The 21559-nt window shown below is 47.1% G+C and overlaps 3 protein-coding genes across 17 annotated transcripts in view; 1 reads left to right on the top strand and 2 right to left on the bottom strand.

Moving 5' to 3' along the window:
* Window positions 1–7375, bottom strand: part of SARNP (SAP domain containing ribonucleoprotein) — a gene marked incomplete at its 5' end in the record, with an annotated part of 58698 nt that extends 51323 nt beyond the window's left edge. Inside the window, 2 exons of the mRNA XM_083490562.1 lie at window positions 3054–3153; window positions 7208–7375. Coding sequence (XP_083346688.1) covers window positions 3054–3153; window positions 7208–7375 — 268 coding nt within the window. The remainder of the gene's footprint in view (window positions 1–3053; window positions 3154–7207) is intronic.
* A 146-nt stretch (window positions 7376–7521) lies between these two features.
* On the top strand, window positions 7522–11545 carry ORMDL2 (ORMDL sphingolipid biosynthesis regulator 2). The gene is made up of 4 exons (XM_083490598.1): window positions 7522–7642; window positions 9261–9435; window positions 10479–10630; window positions 10737–11545. The coding sequence occupies exons 2-4, from the start codon at window positions 9262–9264 to the stop codon at window positions 10870–10872; spliced, it is 462 nt and encodes a 153-aa protein (XP_083346724.1). The 5' UTR covers window positions 7522–7642; window position 9261; the 3' UTR covers window positions 10873–11545.
* A 1930-nt stretch (window positions 11546–13475) lies between these two features.
* KMT2D (lysine methyltransferase 2D) overlaps window positions 13476–21559 on the bottom strand; it is a 110026-nt gene continuing 101942 nt past the window's right edge. For all 15 annotated transcript variants that reach the window (XM_083489722.1, XM_083489713.1, XM_083489720.1 and 12 more), the window contains 2 exons: window positions 19160–19268; window positions 13476–16876 (listed from right to left, as the gene is read on the bottom strand). In XM_083489722.1, the coding sequence (XP_083345848.1) occupies window positions 16784–16876; window positions 19160–19268 (202 nt within the window). In that variant the 3' untranslated portion in view covers window positions 13476–16783. The remainder of the gene's footprint in view (window positions 16877–19159; window positions 19269–21559) is intronic.

The following is a 21559-nucleotide window of genomic DNA, read 5'->3' as shown; positions in this document are numbered from 1 at the left end:
TTGTAATTATGTAAGTTTTCATGCTGTAAGCTGTCTTGAGCATAGCTTTACCTATGGAATACAAATTCAATGGGTCATGTTAGGCTTGGGCCTCTGTTCTACATCTTCATCAGCTACATAATTTGTCAGTTTTTCAGCAGCCACCTTATCCTTTAATAAAACTTTAATTCTTTGGTCCTCTAGTGATCCAACTGCCTTCCTAACTAGTCTCCTGTTTTTAATTGCTGGCCTTAATATTTTCAGTAATATGTTCCTCAAATTATTTTCTTGGATCTGTTATATTACACTTGCATTTTTGTGCTTGTAATATGCGCAAATTTAAATTCCTTTTTGTTTTCATTTTGCTGGAAACAACTTGCTGCCTCTGAAAACTTCGATGTCTCTGGTTGCTAAGAAAAACTGACATCGGGGTTCTAATTTTCTGTTGCCAGGCATTGCCTCTCTACTTTTTCAAATAATTTTGTGGTATCAAATGTAATGTTAGTGACTTACTATGATACAGGTCTTTTCTAGCAGCAGGGTTACATAGTCACTATTCTAGGTTTGTGTTCCTCTGCCAGCCCAGGCAGGAAACATGATTTTTTCAGGGCTCCTCCTAGCTCCCGTTTTCCCTTCTGGTCAAGCTCTAAAAACTGTAGGATCTGCAAGACAACTGAGAAACCTAACAATGTCACTGGAAAGAACCTCAATTTTAATGGCTTGTGAACTGTGTGTTCTAAACTACTGATTCTTGTTGTATTTTTATAATTGTTGTTCTAGACTGTACAACTTCAGGGTAGAATTTCTTCATTTAATTGTGTACAGTGTATTGAACATAGTTGGCATTATGTATAATAATAATAATATTAATACTAATAGTAACAAGCATACACTGAACTAAAGTGCTCTGATAACAATCAGAGCAGCTGCATATAGGGTGAACCCTGTTGCCAGAAAAGGCCCATATCATAGTAGGTGAGCAAAGTTACATTTTCCTGGCAGCCTGGACTACAATGCCACTATGCTGGGACCTACCAGAGCCTATGTTCCTTTGAGCAGATATTGAATCCACTCCCTATGGTCTAGCTATTATCTGAAGGACACACCTTCCAAAGGGCTGCTTCTGCAGAAGTGCAGGCATCCCCTTTATAATGTCTGGTAACAGCAGAGGGGACTGCCCTCTAATGTTGACATTAGTTGCCAGACCACTATGGTGGCTGTAGCTCTAGTTGAGTGAGCCATCACTTGCCTAGGAGCAGGAAGATGCTGAATCTAAGGCCTTAAGCTATTTAGCTATGGTGTATGATTGGGCCTCATCACTCATTGATGTTGGATGAAAAGACACCAATAGGGTACAGTGGTACCCCGGGTTAAGTACTCACTGTATTTTTCGCTCTATAAGATGCACCAGACTACAAGACGCACCTAGTTTTTGGAGGAGGAAAACAAGAAAAAAAAATTTCTGAATCTCAGAAGCCAGAACAGCAAGAGGGATCGCTGTGCAGTGAAAGCAGCAATCCCTCTTGCTGTTCTGGCTTCTGGGATAGCTGCGCAGCCTGCATTCGCTCCATAAGACGCACACACATTTCCCCATACTTTTTAGGAGGGGAAAAGTGAGTCTTATGGAGCAAAAAATACGGTAATTTGTTCCGGAGGTCCGTTCCTAACCTGAAACTGTTCTTAACCTGAAGTGCCACTTTAGCTAATGAGGCCTTCCAGTTGCCACCGCGCCGCCAGAGAACGATTTTTGTTCTCATCCTGAAGCAAATTTCTTAACCCGAGCTGCTATTTCTGGGTTAGCGGAATCTGTAACCTTAAGCGTATGAAATCTGAAGCCTATGTAACCCGAGGTACCACTGTAATTAGTCTGTCTGAAAGCTGGGGGGGGGGGGAGCCAAGAAAAATGTTAAGGTCTATAAGGACAGAGGACATCTGCTGAGCTTGGCAGGAAACAGAAAGGCTGAGGAGCCAGGAGGGTGAGCACTGAAATGAATCATAGAAGTTTCCTACCTGGACTAGTAGACGGTCCCAAGCCCAGCATTGTGGCCGTGCTGCCCAGGCCACCAGGAAATTAGTGGGTAGACCTGTGTGGCATACAACAGCTGTAGTGTACTTTGGGCTAGAGTGGATTCCAGTATCTGCCTGGAGCAGAATTCAAATCCCCTTTTTCTGCTTTCAATGCAATGTTATTGACCACCATGATAAAGCGTCTTATATCAGCAGTTGCTTCCTTTGCAGACATGCACTTCATCCTTACATTCCAAAAGGTTTCTGTTCTAAAATAGTGTCTTCAACAGTATGAGTATTTATCCATGTCAGTTGTGCCTTTTACTGAAAATAAAACCTGTGAACACGTAGTTGGGGTGGTGGTGGGGTTTGAACCTGTCTCTCTTAGCTCTAGAAACATTTCTCCTGACGAAGAGGAAGTTTGGATTTGATATCCCGCTTTATCACTACCTGAAGGAGTCTCAAAGCGGCTAACAATCTCCTTTCCCTTCCTCCCCCACAACAAACTCTGTGAGGTGAGTGGGGCTGAGAGACTTCAAAGAAGTGTGACTAGCCCAAGGTCACCCAGCAGCTGCATGTGGAGGAGCGGAGATGTGAACCGGGTTCCTCAGATTATGAGACTACCGCTCTTAACCACTACACCACGCCTGCTCATGTTTCTTTTCCTTGTATCTGTCACTGGCAAAGATTCTGAAGGGAATAGTGAGGGTCCTGCCAAAAACGCATCCATGAGATTGAACAAAATGAAAAAAATGCAATTAATGAAAAATGTAAGCAAAAGCTTCCAACTCCTCCTCTTGGCCATGTCAGAAACAGAGAGACGAGCACTTGAGCCAGAGGCTTGGTCACTTAACATTAAACCATGGTTTAGCATGACATTAGAAAGTGGCCTAAGTCAAACAGGGAACCTTTGACTCTTGTACAGAAAGACTGTAAACAGTTTCACAATGAACATCCAAAAAGCAACACATTTGTTTAAATATTTAAGGTAACTTCTGCTGGACTCTGCTCAATCTTGTTAGAAGGATCTTGGTAGAGTGTAGGAAGAATGAAGTGTAGGAACATACCATGCTGCTCAAGATAGGCCTGGAGTCTATTGATGAGATCCTGTTTGTTTCCTTTTGCCTCCAGACCTCGGGCTAAACATTCCTGCTTCAGCTCAGCTAGCTGTAAAGTAGAAGACACTTTGCCTTAATAAAGAAAGTGTGGCTTCCTACAGATTAGGAAGGAAACATGTACAAAAATGCAATAATCATAATGGATAGATATTAAGTGGTGAAAGGTTTTGAACAAGCGAAGGCTGTGTATTTTAATGAGGACATGGGGTTTATTTAGATTTTTTTCAACACTCATTTTATAACATTTGTAATGAAAGTCTGTAGAAATCTGCAGTAAAAACAAGACCAAAAACAGAAGATTCTCAGTCTCACAATAGTTTATAAAGTTGACTTATGAAGTTAGCCTTTCATTGGCCTAGACACCTTAAAACTTTATTCATGAGACTAGTTTTCATCAAGGAAGACTTCTCTCTAAATGCATATAGAAATATTTTATTCCTGGTAAAATGAGATCTCACTAAGTTACCCACTGCACCTCCGACTGCTCCAACTTTGTGCAAGAGTAACATTACTGGTGGCAACCATCACAATTCTATGCTGCTCTACCACATCTTCTATAAATTTGTAGTTTTACTGTTATTACATCCTCCTGGGCTGTGTGCCTACCTTCCACACTACAGTTGCCATCACCAGGAGTCATGGTGCTCATAAGAGCCTACCAAGGGGCCCACAAGGTTTTCAGATTGCTTCAATAATTAAGTAAGTATACAAACATGGGAAGTATATAAGCATGATCCCAGGCAAGCTGCCCTGGGAACTTTTCTGGCTGAGGTGGGGATGCTTTGAATGAATAATAACAAGCATACAAGGGGAAACATTTATTTCATACTGTGACGTTCCTGGTTCCCCACATTTATCTCTGCAACTTTACACAAGCATTTTGTGGTAGGAAGCATCCACCTAGAAAGTGGGAGGACAATACTGGTTGCCCAGAACCAGGGGCAGCAATGACAGAAAGTTCAGCATGCAAACTGAGAGGGAAATAGGACTGAATTGTATAAAGTGGATTTATCAAAGCAAGTTCCACTATATTCAGGTTGTACTGATTCCTATATAAGTAGGCAAAGGTTTGCAGCCTTAATCCTAGAGAGGCTCATGCCTCACAGAGTAACCAAAGGACAAGAGAAGAAATAGGCTTTTAAAAGATCATTTGTAAAATGAAGTGTTCTACTGGTCCAGGTTGAGACTTCCATTCAAACACATTCAACTTTCATTACGTAATTTCACAGGAACACACATTTTTATACAAATACCTGCTTGTGGCTGACTTCCTCCCTCCTGTTTCTTATTTTGAGTGCTATTGGGGCAGGGCCATTTTCTGCTAGACTCACCACCAGAGAGCTGGGAAAGAGGAGTTAACACAGTTCCTCGCCTGGTACCCCTTCAAATGTTGCTGGGTTACAACTTCCATTAGCCCCAGCAAGCATGACTAGTGGTCACGGATAACAGAGGAGCTGTCATCCAATAACCTATGGAAGGCAGGTAAGGTAAAGGACCCCTGGGTGGTTAAGTCTAGTCAATGGTGACTATGGGGTTGTGGCGTTCATCTCACTTTCAGGCTGAGGGAACCGGCATTTGTCCACAGACAGCTTTCCGGGTAATGTAGCCAGCATGCCTAAACTGATTCTGGTGCAACGGAACACCATGACAGAAGCCAGAGTGCACGGAAATGCAGTTTACCTTCCTGCCGCAGTGGTATCTGTTTATCTACTTGCACTCATGTGCTTTCAAAATGCTAGGCTGGCAGGAGCTGGGACAGAGCAACAGGAACTCACTCCGTCATGGAGATTTGAACCGCCAACTTTCCAACTGGCAAGCCCAAGAGGCTCAATGGTTTACTAGGTTAACATAACATCCTCCACCACTAAAATGAGAGAGCACTGCTTTGTACTGAATTGTTGAGAATTAGCTATCAGCCACTTTGAGAACTATTCATTCCAAATGACTTACTAACTGAAGTAAATCAACAATGATATGCTTCCAACTTTTACTGAAAGATTACACAAATCCGGGGAGGAGATGGCTATTAATGGCTACTAGCCATATAGATATGCTCTACCTCCACAGCAGAGGTGCCAACTTGAATAAAATATTTGGGGGCGGGGCAAGTAAGTCCCGCATAATCAATTATAATGGGGCTCACCCGCGCCATGTGAATGGGAATGCCCATCAGGAGTGCCAGTTTGGTCCTGTGACTGTGGGTGCCATGCAGCGTGCATGGCCCTAGCACCAAAAATTGAGAGTGCCCAGCCCCCTTCATGGGGAATTTGTGGGTGCTTGGGCACCCAGGTCCCCAGCTGTTTGAGTTCTGAAACATTCAAAAACTGAAAACTCAATAGCCAATAGCTAGACCTCAGGATCTTGCACTCAGCGGAAGCCGCATGGCATGTTCAACTTCTGAGGCGTGTTCAAAAACTGAAGCATTTACTTCTGGGTTTATGGCATTCGAAAACCAAATGTTCATCAATGGAGACATTCAAAAACCAAGGTAAAAGGTAAAGGTACCCCTGACAGTTAAGTCCAGTTGCGAATGACTCTGGGTTGTGGTGCTCATCTCGCTTTACAGGCCGAGGGAGCCAGCGTTCGTCCACTCCGCTGACAGATTTTCTGGGTCATGTGGCCTGCATGACTAAGCCGCTTCTGGTGCAACGGGACACCATGATGGAAGCCAAAGCGCACAGAAACGCCATTACCCACTGGAGCAGTACCTATTTATCTACTTGCACTTTTTGGAGTGCTTTCGAACTGCTAGGTTGGCAGGAGCTGGGACCGAGGAACGGGAGCTAACCCTGTCGGGGGAATCGGACTGCCAACCTTTTGATCCGCAAGCCCAAGGCTCAGTGGTTTAGACCACAACGCCACCCATGTCTTGTATGTGTGTATATATATATATGTGTGTGTGTGTGTATATAAATATATGTCTATAAATTTATGTGTGTATGTATATATATATATATGTGTGTGTGTGTGTGTGTATCTATCTACAGTGGTGCCCCGCAAGACGAATGCCTCGCAAGATGAAAAACTCGCTAGACGAAAGGGTTTTGCGGTTTTTGAGCTGCTTCGCAAGACGAATTTCCCTATGGGCTTGCTTCGCAAAACGAAAACGTCTTGCAAGTTTGTTTCCTTTTTCTTAACACAGTTAATACAGTTGCGACTTGACTTCAAGGAGCAACTCATAGAACGCGGTGTGGTAGCCTTTTGAGGTTTTTAGTGGTTTTTGAAGCTTTTACAAAACTTTTACGACACCGTGCTTCGCAAGACGAAAAATTCGCTAGACAAAAAAACTCGCGGAACGAATTAATTTCGTCTTGCGAGGCACCACTGTATATGTATATGTGTGTGTGTTGTATATGTATATACAGTGGTACCTTGGGTTAAGAATTTTACCTCAGGATGAGAACAGAAATCGTGCTCCGGCGGCGCAGGAGCAGCGGGAGGCCCCATTAGCTAAAGTGGTGCTTCAGGTTAAGAACGGACCTCCGGAACGAATTAAGTACTTAACACGAGGTACCACTGTATGTATCCCTCAAGGCACTCTCAAAAAAAATTTGGGGGGGGGGCGAAGAGTTTGCTCCTTTGCTTCACAGTATGAGGCACCAATGCTTCCGACTACCATTGCTGGAAACCACGGGAGGGGAGAGTTTTCTCTCGCGCTCCTATATCCCACAGGCATCTTGGCTGGTAGTTGTGTGAGAACAGGATGCTGGGCTAGACAGATCCCCTCGCCTGATCCACCAGGGCGTTCAGCTCGGGCTACGCAGCTACCACCAACCAACGTGGGCGAGCAGAGCGCTGCCCCTTCCTTGCAGGTGGGCGCGATGCCCGCAGGTCCAGGCGGCCTGAGAGGGGAGCACGGCGCGACGGGAACCGCCGCGACTCTTTTCCCGCCCTCGCGAGAACTCGGCGGCCCGGTTGGTCTGACGGCGCAAATCCCCACACGGAGCCTGAGGGGGGGAAAGGCAGCTCCCTCAGGATTTTTCCCTCAGTGTTGCTGCCGCCGCCGCCGCCAGCCTGGAGTGAGGCGGAGGAAAAGGAGGCCAAGCGCTGTTCCCTCAGAGTATGAGGAGTCCGCCCCACCCGCTCAGACCCGGCCTCGGTACCTTCAACTTGTGCAGCTCCACTGTTTCCGCCGCCATCTTCCCTTCGCTTTCCCCCTCCCTCAGCGGCCTCCTCCCTCGCGCCCCGACGGCAAACCGTGCGTGCCCGCTCAGGCCCTGCCGCCCAATCCGGGCCTCGCTTTCCCATGAACTTTGACGCTTCCCTAACATCCGTCTCGCTCATTGGCTCGTGTGTGGGTTTTTTTAACCGGTAAACGCGGAGAGAGGCGAAGAGCGGCGGCAGAGAATAGCCAATGGGGAAGGACCGGGGCGCCTGCTCGATTGGCTGATTGGCGGTGGGGGGCGGGGACGAGGAATCGTTTCCTGGAGACCGCCTGCCGGCGGAAGCAGAAGCAGGAAGAAGCGCCGCTTTCGGGTGCCTCGCCTTGTCCCTCCCTTGCGAAGAAGAGGCGCCGCCGTCGCCGCGGAACCAGCCGCGTAGGTCTCCTATAGGTCTCCGTTGTGGGTCGTGGGGCAGGCGGTGTCACGAGTTTCTGGTGATAAACGAGGGCTTCGCAGGGAACCGCCTTGTCCTGAGTCGGAGCACCGGCCCACGTGAGCTTAGTGTCGGCCCTGCACTAATTATCATCATCATCATCATTATTATTTTATTATTTTATTTATTTGTACCCAGCCCATCTGACTGAGTCGCCCCAGCCACTCTGGTCCAGCATATACAGAAACATCAAACATTAAGAACTTCCTCATACAGATGTCTTCTAAAGGTTGTACAGTGGTACCTCTGGTTATATACGCTTCAGGTTACAGACTCCGCTAACCCAGAAGTAGTACCTCAGGTTAAGAACTTTGCTTCAGGATGAGAACAGAAATCGTGCAGCTGCAGCAGGAGGCCCCATTAGCTAAAGTGGTGCTTCAGGCTAAGAACAGTTTCAGGTTAAGAACAAACCTCCGGAACGAATTAAGTACTTAACCTGAGGTACCACTGTATAGTGATTTATAGGGCCTTCCGTAGGAAGGTAAAAAAGTAAAGGACCTATGGAAGGTTAAGTCCAGTCAAAGGCGACTATGGGGTTGTGGCGCTCATCTCGCTTTTCAGGCCCAGGGAGCCGGCACACAGCTTTCCAGGTCATGTGGCCAGCATGACTAAACCACTTCTGATGCAACGGGACACCGTCACGAAAGCCAGAGCGCACGGAAATGCCGTTTATCTTCCCACCACAGTGGAACATATTTATTTACTTGCACTGGCATGTTTTTGAACTGCTAGGTTGGCAGGAGCTGGGGCGCCACTCCCTAGAAAGCTCTTGTTGGTTCCCTGTAACCTCACTTCTTGCAGTGAGGGAACTGCCAGGAGCTCCTCGGAGGTGGACCTCCCTGTCTGAGCTGAATGATGGTAGTGTGTGAAGATGCTTCTTCAGGTATACAAGGCCGAGGCTATGGTAGTCAAGGATCCAGACAGGGGGGTGGGGCCCTTCTTGGAGGTGTCTGGGGCAGGACCAGGGACCTTCTTGCCTTGCCCAGCGAGCACTCCGCCACAGGACTAATGAGGCAGTTTCCTCGGCTGCTAAAAAACGGAAGAAGCAGGAAATAGGAATAAGCATAAAACACCCTACTGTTTTACGCCATGGCTGCCAGTGTGGCACCTGTGGGCTCAGATGCGCCCGCAGAGGCTTTCCTTATCTTCTTTTCTCTCCTCCAGCTCCCCAAAATTAGGCTTGAAAGAAGCACTTTTTTGTAGCTGATAGCAATGTGGTACGTGAAACAACTGTGTGTGTGTATTTCTGCATTTTCTATTTTACAGATTCAAATGAAATAATATATAATGTACAGTAGTACCTCTGGTTACATACTTAATTCGTTCCGGAGGTCCATTCTTAACCTGAAACTGTTCTTAACCTGAAGCACCACTTTAGCTAATGGGGCCTCCTGCTGCCGCCACGCTGCCGGAGCACAATTTCTGTTTTCATCCTGAAGCAAAGTTCTTAACCGGAGGTACTATTTCTGGGTTAGCGGAGTCTGTAACCTGAAGTGTATGTAACCTGAGGTACCACTGTACAGTATCTCTGCATCCAGCATATTGTTTTTTCCTCTTCAGCATGAATGTTGGTGTAGCCCACAGTGAGGTGAATCCCAACACCCGAGTGATGAACAGCAAAGGCATTTGGCTGGCTTATAGCATCTCAGTGGTTCTCCTCCACATCATTCTTCTCAGCATCCCCTTCTTTAGTGTTCCTGTGGTTTGGACTCTGACCAATGTCATCCATAACTTGGTAGGTTATAACTTTTTATCAGATTGCGAACTTAAGTTCCTTAAAGCTATTTTTTGCACCTGAGCCTTTAATGCATTCTCTGGGTTGGTGGTGGTGGACCTCAAACTCTGGGGGCTCTTTGTGTTATAACACCTTCCCGGACACACGCTTCAGTGACTCTGCTTCACACCCTTCTTGACTGTTATTGCCTGGGTGGAATGTGAGTTTGTATTCTGATAGGGATCCTTGCTTGCTTGGATCGGGGTAAGAAATGAGTGTGTGCGTGTTGAAACTAGCTTGTTGGACAAAGGTAAGAATTACAACCAGGGCTTCCCTGCCCGCTTTGTGTGTTGTCGTCTCCACACCCCTGCAACGCAGTCCCTGGCAGCCTTCAGGCTGAAAACATATTCCCTATACCTGCTACAGATCCTAGGGATTGTATGCGCCTTTTCCTTTTTCTACAAGCAGAGAAGTCTTGATTGTTATCACAGATCATGGGACAAAACTTGTCAACATTGTATGTTGAACCTTCTTCCATATAGGCCTGAATATAGGCTTCGCTTTCACCCTCCAAAGCTGGCTTGTATAAAACTCAGAGTGTGACCTGTTATTGTGCTCTTGCATCATTGAAGTGATCTCATTTTAAGGATGCAGCTTATATTTGGAGCAATACCAATACAGTGGTACCTTGGTTTACGAACTTGATCCGTTCCAGAAGTCTGTTCTTAAACCAAAGCGTTCTTAAACCAAGGCGTGCTTTCCCATAGCAGCGGGGGACTCAATTTACAAATGGAACACACTCAACAGGAAGCAAAACATGTTCTTATTCCAAGGCAAAGTTGACAAACCAAAACACCTACTTCTGGGTTTGCAGCATTCTTAATCCGAGTTGTTCATAAACTAAGCTGTTCTTAAACCAAGGTACCACTGTATGGAAATTCCTCAACTATTCCTTTTAATCTGAGCTGCACAAGAATCTAAGCTGATGTCTCTTCCTGCTGTCTTTGGGAGAGAGAAGAAAGGCCACAATCTTAATTCACTTATTTTCCACCCCCCCCCCCCAGGCAATGTATTGGCTCCTACACACAGTGAAAGGAACCCCCTTTGAAACACCAGACCAGGGCAAGGATCGCCTCCTCACACACTGGGAGCAGATTGACAATGGCACACAGTGGACGTCCTCTCGCAAATTCCTCAGCATCTCACCAATTGTCCTGTAAGTACCAGGAATGGCTTTGTTTGCACTGCTTTGTCTTTTACTTAAGCAGCAAAGCTTTAACTCTTTTCATGCAGCTAAAAACAGCATGTTTATTTCCCATTAGCTACATCTTGACCAGCTTTTATACCAAATATGACCCTGTGCACTTCATAATCAACACTAGCTCCTTGCTGAGCGTCCTCTTGCCCAAACTACCCCTGTTCCATGGCGTGCGCATCTTTGGTATCAACAAGTACTGAAAGCAGTCGGAATATTGACTCTTCCCGAAAGAAACAGCTCTTAACTGCAAAATCCTGATGGCAATGCTGCAATCACATCATCTGAAGCTCTAGAGAACCACGCATTAACTTGTGGGGTGGGCTAGCAGGGAGAGCGTCAGCTGTCCACAGAGCTAAGCAGTATTGAGTTTTGCTTCTTGCTACGGGATAGAATCCATTCTCCATGCGGCTAGTCTACAATTAGACCGGCACCTCTTCTGGTGGAAAAGACTGAATCCTTAGGAGGGCATGAAATCTCCAGGACGTCCCCTGCAAGACTTCTACCTGAGCTGCTTGTAATGGGTGCCTGAGATGAGCTTCTGGGAGATACAGCTGTTCTGTGTAAACCTTTTCTGTTTTTATAGAATTCTGTCACACCAAAGTGTTTATGGGGTTGTTGTTTTCAGGGTGGGAGGGCCGGGGAACTCTTACGAAAGAAGTGAACTGTCATTCTGCGATGACTGTAGTTCATGATTCTGCTCCATGGGTCCCTTTTTTTGGTTCATTAGCACTCAAGTGCAAATCCTTGAGTCCACCACATAACCTGGCTTCTGTTTTCAAAAGGGGTTTCTAATCCTTCTGGTTATAAAGGAGAAATGCAAGACCGTGCTAGTGGTGCAGCAGTCAATTAAAAATACAGGTTTTGTCAACGTTCCATGCTGCTTCTGTCCACCTAATCTCTTATCGGAGGGGCAGGCCTCCAGTGCCATCTTTGTTTTCCCAGTGTGCCTCCACGCAAAAATACGGTGGTTGATCGGAACCACAGAATTAAAAGCTCCCCATTCTCAAACGAGGATGGTTCAGATAGGCAACAATCCAGGCAATGTGGATTTCAGATACAGAAAGCCTGTCTTTTAGCCTTGCCAAATTTGCTTTTTGTGACTGCCCCCCGCCCCTGCTCAGGGAGCTGTTGAGTTGCTGGCACAGTATTGATGCATTCAACAAGGGATTGAACCCAACCAAGACAACTTGATGTACACGGTACATGGTAGTGAATGTTAACATCTGAAAAGGGGGCCTGTTAACAACTTGCATTTAATTTCTAAAAACATTCTTCCCCCAGCAGTTGACAGATGCTAGTACAGTGGTACCTCGGGTTACATACGCTTCAGGTTACATAAGCTTCAGGTTACAGACTCCGCTAACCCAGAAATAGTACCTCAGGTTAAGAATTTTACCTCAGGATGAGAACAGAAATCGTGCTCCGGCGGCGTGGCAGCAGCAGGAGGCCCCATTAGCTAAAGTGGTGCTTCAGGTTAAGAACAGTTTCAGGTTAGGAACGGACTTCCGGAACGAATTAAGTGCTTAACCCGAGGTACCACTGTATTGGGATGGACCAGGGATAGGCAACCTAAGGCCCGGGGGCCAGATGCGGCCCAATCGCCTTCTCAATCCAGCCCACGGATGGTCCGGGAATCGGCGTGTTTTTACATGAGTAGAATGTGCCCTTTTATTTAAAATGCATCTCTGGGTTATTTGCGGGGCATAGGAATTCATTCATTCCTCCCCCCCCCCCCCCCAAAAAATAGTCTGGCCCACCACATGGTCTGAGGGATGGTGGACCGGCCCATGGCTGCAAAAGGTTGCTAACCCCTGGGGTGGACTATAGATTTCCTTCCAAGTGACGACAAAATCATTGCATTAATGGCTCTGCCTTGCTAGATTTTTCTTGTGAAGAATGGGGAGTATTGTGTGGCTGGTGAAACTGCACCAAGCTGCCTATTTTCTGCTACCCAGAAGGCTGCAGCTGGAGTGTGCACACCATATAGTTGCAGCAATGCTAATTCTTTTTACACACACACACACACACACACACACACACACACACCTTCCTCATAGTCAAATCAGTCCTAGTTTAGTTTTGAGAAACTCCAAAAGTTTACATGTTTCCATATATCCTACAGCCTGCGGCCCAGATATTGGTTTAAGTTTCAGGAGGTCAAACATAGGCAGGATTTTGGAGGATAGGCTATATCAACAATACATTAACAAAAATTGCTTTTAAGACGGTTCCCACTCCTCAAAACACCCTGAGCCACACCTGTGGTCACAAGATTAATGGCAGAACAGAAAAGCATGGGGAGAGGGGACACAGGCACACACAGAAGCTGCAAAGCTTAGATATCACCTGTGTAGAAGGCCTCTTATGGTTGGACTCACCGAGATGAGATCTCTTACCCACCTACTGAGAATGTGGACTTGGTACACCCTGACAACTGACTGACATGAGACTGTCACTCCATCACATACAAGCACAGTCAAATTTAAACCAAGACCCAATTACCGTATTTTTCGCTCTATAACACGCACCCGACCATAACACGCACGTAGTTTTTAGGGGAGGAAAATCCATAGGCATTCCCTCCATAACACGCACAGACATTTCCCCTTACTTTTTAGGAGGAAAAAAGTGAGTGTTATGGTGCAAAAAATACGGTACTTTAAATGCATTTTAGGGTTTTATTTCTTCCTTTAAAAAACCTTAGAGAGAAGCAAAAGTGGGAGCCAGTTCTTTTGCAACTTTGAAGGTAAATTAGAAACATTTCAAAGCTACCACCTGGTAGAAAACATGCCACATACAAGGGTGCTTTCGTGTTTGCTTTTATTTATTTTTTTAAAAGGAGTATTTATGTTTTGTTTTCAACCCTTTGTTCTCATCACGGACAACTTTGCTACACAGAAATCACGCACACAAAGTAATGAAACCCCAAAACACAAAATATAATTCCTCACAAAGTCCACACTTTATTTTTTAAAAAAGTGATTATTTTGGGTTCATAAAAGGGTTAAAACTTAATATATATAATATGTGCAACTGTAAACAGAAGTATGGGACAAGGCGTCAAATGCGATTATACAGGCAGAGAACTTTAAAAAAGTTTTAGCTTCAAGACCGGGTTATAGTTTATATAAAAATTAAAAACTGTATAGTCTTTCTTCATCCGCTAAAATCTACAGGATTATCTTAAACTCTTAACCGTCATCCAAAAAAATCTTGACAATCTAATATATTCAGTCACTTTATCATTTTTTTAAAATCTCTCTCAAGCTTTTAAACCTTTGTAGCAATTTTTAAAATTTATTTTTTTTTACATCTTTACAGCCTTCCAAATTAATGGAAATGACACACAAAACAAATCTGAAGAGACAAAAAAAATGCATACTGGCTTTAACTCAAACCTTTATTTTCAAACAATGTCCAGTGGTTTTGTTACTGATAAAAACTCCCCCCCCCTTCTCTACACAAATGCCATCTTATATACAATTTTAATTACTACTTTTAATATTTGAAATTTCCCTACCCCAGCCCCCCACTGTTTTAAACCGTCATAGCTTTGAACGGTTAGCAGAAGCAGCTTTTTCACTCAAGAACATGGTTCTCACCTTGCCAACAAGTTCAAAAAAAAGATATTCTTACACACGAACCCTGATTTTACGTGCCCCACCTTGCCCCCGCTATGAAAGTCTTATTGCCACGTTCTCTCTCTGCCTTGTCTGTTGGATCAGGCGAGAGAATATGAGATGTGGCCTCGGTTAATCACTCAATGCCACTCTTACAGGCATTTGGAGAGAGAGAGAGAGAGTGTTATAGTGTTTTTTGGGGGGTGGGGGAGAGGGGAAATGGTGCAATTGTGCGTTAAAAGGCCTCAACTGTACAAAGTTAAGTCGAGAGAGCCTTATCAGTAAAGACCCTGCAACTCTCACCCCCTCCCCACAATACCAACTTAGGTTCAAGGGTACAGCCGTCTTGCAAAGTCATTTCAACAGCAGGGAGAACCTGTGTGCGGGTTTCTTTTCCCCCGGGTTTTGTCTGTGTGTGTGTGTGTGTGTGTGTGTGTGTGTGTGTGTGTGTGTCTCCCCTGTATAATGCCCACATTTTGCCTTCTATTAATACAGAATCTCCCTACGTTGGGGGGGGGGATGGCGCTAGGCAGATGGCTCTCAAGATACTGGTTATAAATTGATTTCTTCTTTAAAAAGGAAAAGGAAAAATAGTCATCTATATACACACAGAGAAAGCATAAAAAACGGGCTCTGTACATGTTCCCCTTCCCACCCTACGTTTTGTCCATAAACACGTTCTCCCCTCTAGTTCGTTCCTGCCCAGTGGAGGGGAAACGGGGTGGCCTGTGGAGACCCACCCGGCAGTCGAGGAAAACCCGGCAGCCAGAGCATTCCTCCCCATGCTAGTTCAAATATATACACAATATATATAAATAGATAAATAATCCCAAACTCTGCAATGTGCCAACATCTCTCTCTCTCTCACGCACACAAGCACACACACAAACATCAGAGAGTCTTCAGAGCAGCAAGTTGATCATGGGAAACAATTGGGAACTGGGGGTCTCTAGGGCAACGGGTTTGGCCAACTCTTCCCCCAACCCCAAATATCACAGCTGGGCCCCCTTAGCCATCGGCTCTCTCGTCAAGCACTCTCCCCCCCCTTCCCTCATCGGCAAAATGGGTTGGGCTCTACGGGAGAGATGTGCTGAGATTGGCATCTGCCGGACCAGGAGATCTTGCGTTCTCCATCACGTTGGCACATTCAAAGCCTTGTGGGGTCCCCTGCCCCCTGTCTTGGTTGTTGGGGCGGGAAAGCGGACAGCACTCGGTTCAGCAATTCAGTCCGGAAGGTTGTCAGGCGACTGGGTACTGTTTTTGGTTTGAGGGTTTTGTGGGGGTTTTTTGGTGGGGGGAAAAGAGGAACGACCCCAGATATAATAAAAAAAGTTTCCCACCTCCTCCTGGAAACGCATTCCCATGTCTGCCAGGGGAGCTGTGGCTCTCCGTACTTAGGGAAGAGGGCTCAAAAAGCAGAAGGGTGGCACAGCGAGGGGCTCACATTAGAAAACAGAAAATAGCAAAGTCTAACACTTCAAATGAGGTAGGTTCAAGTGCGAATGCTCCTCGCGCAGGGAGGATGGGCGGGGTGGGACAGAGGAAGGGCCTGTTTCCAGCTTCTGCAAGCCGACACCTGCTTTCCGCTGGAAAAAAAGTACTTTTTTCTCTCTCAAAAAAAGCACGTTATTTACACACACTTTCTCTCCCCCCCTTTTCAAATCTGACATCTAAATGTATACAAAATCCAGAGGGGAGGGGGCAGTGGGCTCTGGGAGGTGGATTGTCAAGCTAATGAGTCTCTTTGAAGCCTCTTGTTTACCTTGGTAGATTAGCAAGCAATAGATAGTAGACTTTTAAAAAAAGAAGAAGAAATCTCTCTCGCACACAAAAATTCCTTAAAGAAACACACACACACACAAGGGGGTGGGGAGAGGGAATTACAAATTCTTCCCCGGGGAACCAATTGCCATGCTGCAGCCCTGCTTCCCCCAGCTCTGCTAGAAAGAATGCCCCAGTCTCCTCCCAGTATAGTATTTCTGAAGCCCGTTATTTACAGGTGCACGGGGGGCGGAAGAAGGCGCTCCCCATTTCGGCCTCGAAAGAATTTATTTTTATTTTTTAAAAAAGCAAAAGAAAAACTAAAAGAAAACCCTGAGTTGCCAGTTTGTCAGTTCCCCGCCCCAGGTGGGGCTGCTTAGTGGCTGTTCCTTTCTGCTGGGGAGAAGCAGGTCGCCTTGTCTGGAAGAGGAGGCCGCCGAGCCTGGCAGCTGAAAGCAGCCAGCTTGATGATAATACCATAGCCAAGACTGGCAAGCAGTGGCAGATATGCTGACGACACCCCTCTCTTGCCTTGGGCCCCAGCTGCCCCACCAGCATGTTGGTGGCTTCCAAACACGCCTCGTTTTGCCCCCCCCCCGGGTGATTTCCCTGCGCCGCAGGAGGGTTAGGAGAGCGGGTACAGCAGCAGCACCTCCTCTCTGTGCAGAGCCTCTTGTGCCGAGCAGTCGGGGTCTCCCCCTTTGCTTTGTCCGAAGAGCCTCCTTGGGGTTTAGTTCATCCATTTCCTGCAGTTCCAGGCTCCACAATGGCACGGGATTTTGTGCTGATCGTCTTCAAAATCAAACTGGTAGTCGTAGGTCAGCTGAGGGAGAGGAGGACATTGGAAATGAGAACCGAGGATTAATCCTTGAGGCATCTTTAACGTAAAATATGTCACCGCCATCCATTTGGTTCATTCCCGCGATGGCCACGTTGGTTGCAACAAGTGACTAGAGTTGAACAAAATCTCTACACTGTTTTATCTTCTCATCAAGATGGCAGCAATAATGGGAGGAAGTGGAGTTTGGACTTCCTTTTCATATAACTTCTACGCCTTAGTTAAGGTGGAACTTATTACTATTATTTTTAAAATTTATTTTCCGCCCTTCATCCCAGGGAATAAAATACAAGATAAAAAATAAATAAACCAAAACAAGAAGTGACTAATTAAACCAAAACAATACCCTCCTCCCGATACATTTAAAAGGCTGTAGGATATTGATCAGCCCAAGTTCTGGTTTGTTTTTGCCTGGCGCCTAAAAATATATAATGAAGGCACCAGGCAAACCTCCCTGGGGAGAGCATTCCATAGACGGGAAGCCACTACAGGAAAGGCCCTGTTCTCGTGTTGCCACTCTCCGGACCTCGTGGAGGTGGCAATGAAGGGCCTCAGATGATGAACAGAGAGTCTGGGATGGTTTATATGGAAAGAGGCGGTCCTTGTTGTATTGTGGTCCTTTATAGGTCAAAATCAGCATTTTGAAGTGGGTCCTGAAGCTAATTGGCAGCCAGTGTAATCAGTCCAGGATCAGTGCGATATGCTCAAACCGTCTCGTCCCAGTGAGCAATGTGGCCGCTGATTTTTGCACTGGCTGAAGCTTCCAAACAGTCTTCAGAGGCAGCCCTACGTGTAACTTAGAAAGCTGGGCTGGTGTATCTGTCGAGTATGATACTATTAAGACAGGCTGTGGCACTCCAGCAAATTGTCTTTCCATCACCTGGTGATGCTTTTATAACTGGAGACGCCACGGATTGAACCTTCTCTATGCAAAGCATGGGGCCTATCACTGAGATGTAATCCCTTGCTCAACATTAAAGAACAAAGGGGGGGGGTCTGCCCTACCCAATTGCTCAGGCTGCTTCTGTCAACCTCACAGGAACATTTCCAGCCACGAGCACTAGGATATCTCCGCATCCCTTCACCCAACCAGAAAAGTTGGGGAGATGTACTCTTCCACACAAAAAGCACCGTGTGAACGAGGTATGCAATTCTCATCTTACAGATACGGCACCAACACGAAGATCTGCCGGTATCCAGAGTTGAATAGAGGCTTGAATTCATAGTCTAACACACTATTCACTGGACTACACTAATTTCTCAGGCCTGTGCATGCTTGCTAGCCTACACAGCAGCAGGGTTTGGCCTTTTGTAGCTCATGATGCACACACTTGTCGAAGACAGTGAACCAGAGTCAGTCCGATGCTGGCACAGATTAGAAAACGCAAGGATGTGTCTACACAATATGTTTCTGTGGTGAGACCCACGGACTACTCTCTTAGCTTGTGAGCTAAGTGTCCCACGACCACCACGGCAGGGAGGTGTAACAGCTACATAAAGGTAAAGGGACCCCTGACCATTAGGTCCAGTCATGGCTGACTCTGGGGTTGTGGTGCTCATCTCGCTTTATTGGCTGAGGGAGCCGGCGTACAGCTTCCGGGTCATGTGGCCAGCATGACTAAGCCACTTCTGGCGAACCAGAGCAGCGCACGGAAACGCCGTTTACCTTCCCGCCGGAGTGGTACCTATTTATCTACTTGCACTTTGATGTGCTTTCGAACTGCTAGGTTGGCAGGAGCAGGGACCGAGCAATGGGAGCTCACCCCGTCGCCGGGATTCGAACCGCAGACCTTCTGATCGGCAAGTCCTAGGCTCTGTGGTTTAACCCACAGCGCCACCCACGCCAGGCATGTAAAACGTAAAAGGAAGGCCATGCGGCACACACAGGCATTGAAGGAGAGGCCACCCAAACTGCTTGCCGGTTCTTGCCCCCTCTTTTCAAGCTTAAATAAGGTGTGCTGGTGTGCAAGGGCAATGCTTTCTATGCATTAACCCAGAAGGAGTTCAGGCAAGTTTCCCAGGTCTCCAAGGCTTGGTCTGAGGGCACATGGTGACATTAAGCAGTTTTGGGTCACTGCTTGGCTGGGAGATCCCTGGGCACGCCACGGCAAGTCCCATGATGGAAGCATCTAATAGCGAATGGACTTGAAGAACGCTCCAAGGACAAAAGCATGGGTGCAGCGTCGGGTTTCCCCACAGGTATTTTCTTCGTCTACACTGGGCCTTGCTCCCCCCCCTTCCCCCAACCCACCACAATTCAGTTCTCACCTCCTCTCCCTTAGGTATCCGACGACTCGAGATGATTATGATCTTGTCCTCCTTGTCAAAAGTCACCACCTCAGCCACACAGTTGGGTGCGCAGGAGTGATTGATGTACCTGAGTGGGGGCGGCAGAAGAGGGGGAGATAGGCATCATGCGCCTGGACCCTTAACCCCACAGCACCCTGTGCCATCACCACAGGATTAGGCCCTTTAGGAACCCAACTTCTCATCTGGAATTTGGGGGAGCTGAGCCGGCCAGGACGGCGACAGCACAATTCTATTCTTGATCTTTGAGAGAACTAAGTATTCAATAAGTGAAAGGAGGGCTGGGAAGCTGTAGCCCTGGCTGAAAAACTCCCTACAGCAGAGGTTCTCAACTTTTTTGAGTCCACGGCTCCCTTGATCAACTACATTCTTTCTGCAGCACCCCTGTGGGGCTCAGAAGCCCTTGTGTTAAGCCCTGCTGGCAGAACTGGCGGCCTCTTAAACCTTTTTCAAACACCCTCCCTTGTGGAGTGTTCCCTCAGCCTCCTCTCCTAGGGATTCCTCTGGTCAGCAGCTGCCACCACTGCCCCTGGTCTCTGAGCTGCTTCCCCGCCCCCCCCGTCCCAAAGAGAGGTGCCACCTTACACTGCCCCACAAGCCAAGTTACAGGGAACCAGGCAGAGGGCATTCTCGGTAGTGGCACCCACCCTGCGGAACGCCCTCCCACCAGATGTCAAAGAGAAAAATAACTACCAAACTTTTAGAAGACATCTGAAGGCAGCCCTGTATAAAGATAAAGGGACCCCTGACCGTTAGGTCCAGTCGTGGCTGACTCTGGGGTTGCGGCGCTCATCTCGCTTTATTGGCCGAGGGAGCCGGCGTACAGCTTCCGGGTCATGTGGCCAGCATGACTAAGCCGCTTCTGGCAAACCAGAGCAGCGCACGGAAATGCCGTTTACCTTCCCACTGGAGCGGTACCTATTTATCTACTTGCACTTTGACATGCTTTCGAACTGCTAGGTTGGCAGGAGCAGGGGCCGAGCAATGGGAGCTCACCCCGTCGCAGGGATTCGAACCGCCGACCTTCTGATTGGCAAGCCCTAGGCTCTGTGGTTTAACCCACAGCGCCACCCGCGTCCCTAGCCCTGTTTAGGGAAGCTTTTAATGTTTAATAGGTTATTGTATTTTAGTGTTTTGTCGGAAGCCTCCTAGAGTGGCTGGGGAAACCCAGCCAGATGGGCCGGGTATACATAATTAATAATAATAAATAATAATAATAATTAATAATAATGGCCAGTGACTTGTCTGCCCATTCCCAACAGCAAGGGCTGGTGGACTGGCTGGCTGGGCTCCCATGCCAGCTTGCTTGCTTACTCTCTGAGGCTGCCTCAGTTCCAGGCAACCAGCACCCGCAGGCCAGCCCTAGAGGCACCATTCGCCAGCGGAGCTTGTAGACAGGGCTGCAGCAACAAACAGCCGTGCAAGCCTTTGGGAGGCAGAGATACGAGAGGACATCAGAGGAAGGAGGGGAGGAAAGAGGGACAGAGGCCAGTGTTGCCAGCAGCACCCATGACCATCATTCAAGGCTCCTCTCCTATACTGTGGCGGATTGCATCCCCTCTTAGCTTGCCTGCTTTCTCCCATGTTCCCTAGCCAAGTTCCACAATTTTTTAGCTTTGGGCAAGACACTCTTCTTTCTTCCAAACTAGCTTATCGATCATCAGGTCCTGACAGATTGAGAACTCAATGATAACAAGTTGCTGGTGTGCTGCTTCTTTAAGATCTGCTGAGGGAATAGTGTTCTGCTCAGCCCTGAGGGACTAAAGGATGCTATGGAGAAGGAGGTTGGCCCCAGAGACCTCCCCAGGACGGCAGAAAACTGTCCCACCAGCAGCGGAGTTGGGAAAGAGGCGTTTTGGAAGCTGCAGTTCTCCAGAATCATAAACCTATCCCACAGATTCATAGAATTGTAGAGGGGACCACAAGGGTCATCTAGTCCAACGCCCTGTAATGCACGGATCCTTTTGCCACAACCCTGAGGTTAAGAGTCTCAAGCTCTTATCGACTGAGCTGTCCCACTCAAGAGTGGCTGGAGCTATTCCAGTGGAACTAGTGTAGTAAATTCTGTGCCATTGAAGTCCATGGGAAAGGGTGGGAGGGGGAAAAGAAAGGCTAAAAGAAGCTACAATAGAGCTGTCCTTCTGCCTTTCCCCCAGCCAGTAGTGCAGTGGTGCCCCGCAAGACGAATGCCTCGCAAGACGAAAAACTCACTAGACGAAAGGGTTTTGCGTTTTTGCGTTGCTTCGCTAGACGAATTTCCCTATGGGATTGCTTCGCAAGACGAAAACGTCTTGCGCTTTTTTTTTAAAGCCGCTTGAAGAGGCGCAGTTGCGACGGACTGTGCTTCGCAAGACGAAAAGA

Source organism: Podarcis liolepis (genome assembly GCF_965112155.1).
Source record: "Podarcis liolepis genome assembly, chromosome: 2".
Lineage (NCBI taxonomy): Eukaryota > Metazoa > Chordata > Lepidosauria > Squamata > Lacertidae > Podarcis > Podarcis liolepis.
This window is presented reverse-complemented; position numbering and strand designations above follow the sequence as displayed.